This window comes from Conger conger, chromosome 4 (genome assembly GCF_963514075.1).
Source record: "Conger conger chromosome 4, fConCon1.1, whole genome shotgun sequence".
NCBI lineage: Eukaryota > Metazoa > Chordata > Actinopteri > Anguilliformes > Congridae > Conger > Conger conger.
Window position 1 is genome coordinate 75862789 of NC_083763.1, and position 3072 is coordinate 75865860.

Genomic DNA, 3072 nt, shown 5'->3' on the forward strand with positions numbered 1-3072 from the left:
GAAAAGTCCACATAGTGACGTCATCACATTTGCAGACGCCGGGTGCTCTTGCGCTGCACGCCTTCACGCGGCACAGCAGGCCTGTCCGTGATTGGCCAGTTATATTCCCACTCCCAAACAACTCTGAAGCCAGAAAAGACCAACTGACGATACCGTTTCTTTTGGTGTGAATTCAGACAATTTCTATTCTGTTAGCCTAATTTAGATAGAAGTTGAACATCTGTGCCCAACGAACGCATATTTATGTATTTATTAATTGAATAACCACTTCAATTATTTTTAAATGACAATAGACAATACTCACGATAATCAGGTTAGGTAAAAAAGAGATGATGCAGTTATAAATATTATTTAACGGGGAAATATCGCTGTATTTAATTAAGAGGGTACTGCCGAGAGAGAGAGAGAGAGAGAGAGAGAGAGAGAGAGAGAGAGAGAGAGAGAGAGAGAGAGAGAGTGAGAGAGAGAGAGAGAGAGAGAGAGAGAGAGAGAGAGAGAGAGAGAGAGAGAGAGAGAGAGCTTTGCCATTGCTTTCCGGCTTGGAATTACTCATAGCCTATAAATCCTGAAATGAACACCGAATTATTTATTATTTTCCAATTCATTGTTGTAAACGGATGAAAAGCAAGTTACAGCCAACACATTGCTGCAACCGAGCGCATCACATACTCTGAATTACCAAATTAACTCAAGCGCTGGCACCAAAGGCTTGAATAAGATAATATTTTGCACATTGCACTGTAGCTGAAGCCACTGAATTTATTTCGCGTTTTTCCATTAAAACATTTGAATTATGAAATTTTACTACATAACGATATATAGACAAGATGTGATACGATAAAACCAAGATTCAAATAATAGACTGTGTCTCGTCTGTTTTCAGCAATTACTTGATTGAGGGGAAATTGGTTAATTGCGCTAATTAATTGTGGAAAGCGGTATTGAATTCGTCGTGCACTGCGTATGACTGGCCGCGCGGATGAACGTCATACGGGAAATGGAACTCGGAGGAGCCCCTGAACATCGAGGTGTGGGACCCGCGCGCTGGCACGGCGCAGTAGCGCATTCCGTAGTGACACGCCTTACCATACTCGGACGGTTCCTCGTGTTTGAGGGAAAATATCCCATTAAAGTTAATTGGAGGACTGGGGGGACCCTCGAATTGCGGGCTGGCGCACTCCGGGGACGCGCTCTCGTAGAAGGACTCATAAACGCCACAGCAGCTCAGCGCTTTGAACGGCCTGGCGATGTCGGCTGGGACGGCGCCGTGCCCGGCGGGCGTTCCCATCTCGGGGCTGTGGTAAGGCGGGCACAACGCGTCGTATGGAGCCCTGCCAGAGAACGCCGCCTCCCCGTTGGGATCTGTGCTGAAATTTCTGGAGTTCAGCTGCAGACATCCGGCCACTAAATTGGTGGTGGGCTGCGAAAGTCCTTTGCACAGCGTCTGCACGAAGGTCAACAGGTCGGGCCTCTTGCCGGTGCTGAGGATTTCAGACAGAGCCCATATGTAGTTCTTCGCCAGTCGCAGGGTCTCGATTTTGGATAACTTCTGCGTTTTGGAGTAGCAGGGCACCACCTTGCGCAGGGTGTCCAGCGCGCTGTTGAGGCCGTGCATCCGGCTCCGCTCCCGGGCGTTGGCCTCCATGCGCCGCAGCTTCACCCTGTCGAACCGCGCCTTCGTCATCTTCTTCCTCCGCGGTCCTCGCCTCCTGGGATATCCGCTCTCGTCCTGTCCGTCCTCCAGCTCGTCCCCGGCCCCGTCTCCGTCCCTCTCCGACTCTTCCCCTGGGTCGTTTTTATTGTTCTCCGCGCCAGGCACCGTTTCAATCCCACGGAAAGGATCACGCTTTCGGACCTTCGCCTCGTCGACGCAGTCTTGTGCGAAATCTGCACCGAATCGCGTCTCCGGCATCATCGCGTCGTCTTCGAGGGGCAAGGTCAGCATTGTCCTTTTTGGCATAGAAATAGAATAATGATGCAACGTCAGGCGCTAGAATTCTCAGACGCGTGGCCAATGCATCTACAACATGTTTACAATGTAGACAGCCTAGCTCATCGCAGTTTAGTCGCCTACCTTGTAGCCAGACATCCAACAAACAATACCTTAACCACAAATGTATAGCCTAGATCAGTTACTTCAGTTAAAGGTAAATAGGTGTCGCCGGAGCAAAAACATTCGTATTATTTGAATGTAAGTTGATGAATGTTGTGAGGTTGAGGTGAGTTTCTAAAGGAATTTTTGGAAACGCCTACCGTCTAACGGTTAGGCGCGATGAGTGCACGATTTCCGAAACAGTCACAGAATTACTTAATTTCTCAAAATTAACGCCTCAACGTTACTGACCTAACACAATTCAGCAACATTTTTTAAAAGTCATTGCGGATCTTGAAGGTGAACTATTAGTAGATAGTTATCTGATTCGCGGATATTTTTTTGCTTCTTACTTGGATTGTGTGTCAGCATTCAATTTTCATTTTCCACGTCCTTTTAATTTCAGCGCCAGCGCACTCTCCTTCGCCGCGGGGAATGTCAGCGTGCTCCTCTCATCTTCTCCCTTTTCTCTGTCGTTTTTTTATTCTCTCTTTCTATCTCTCAGAGAAATGACACTGATGCCAACTGCCAGAGCTGGTACCCATGCCATCTGCTGCACAGTCACGTGGCTAGGCTCAGTCACGTGGTAGCGCGTCTCGGGGGACATCCATTCCACAGCGACCCTCTGGCATCCGCGTTACGCGGAGCCGCTCCTCACCTCTCACTTGCGTCAACAAATCATTTACAATCAAACCAAAGAGCTGTGTATGCTAACATCGCCGGGCGACTTGGCTTTTTTCTTTAAAGGGCTTTGTTTAAACTGTATTATTCTATTTATTTTGGTCAAACTTTGTACGATTCGTTTCGCATGCCACGCGAGATAGGAATAACACTCAAGTAAATGCCCAAATAAGTACATTATAAACAGTTAATATCTATAGGCTACACAGTTTTGTTTCATTCAAAATGGTCCAAAATATCCTTGAGCCATGCCGGGTTATCTATTCACTATTTGCGTGAGATCTTAACTTAGCCAGAAC

General features: G+C 47.4%; 1 protein-coding gene across 1 annotated transcript; it reads right to left on the reverse strand.

Annotated features, from left to right (window-relative positions):
- Positions 1-447: 447 nt before the first annotated feature.
- On the reverse strand, positions 448-2719 carry neurod6a (neuronal differentiation 6a). The gene is made up of 2 exons (XM_061239629.1): positions 2446-2719; positions 448-1949 (listed from the first exon to the last, which is right to left on the reverse strand). Exon 2 carries the CDS (start codon positions 1943-1945, stop codon positions 923-925), a length of 1023 nt encoding a protein of 340 aa, XP_061095613.1. The 5' UTR covers positions 1946-1949; positions 2446-2719; the 3' UTR covers positions 448-922.
- Between the last annotated feature and the right edge of the window lie 353 nt (positions 2720-3072).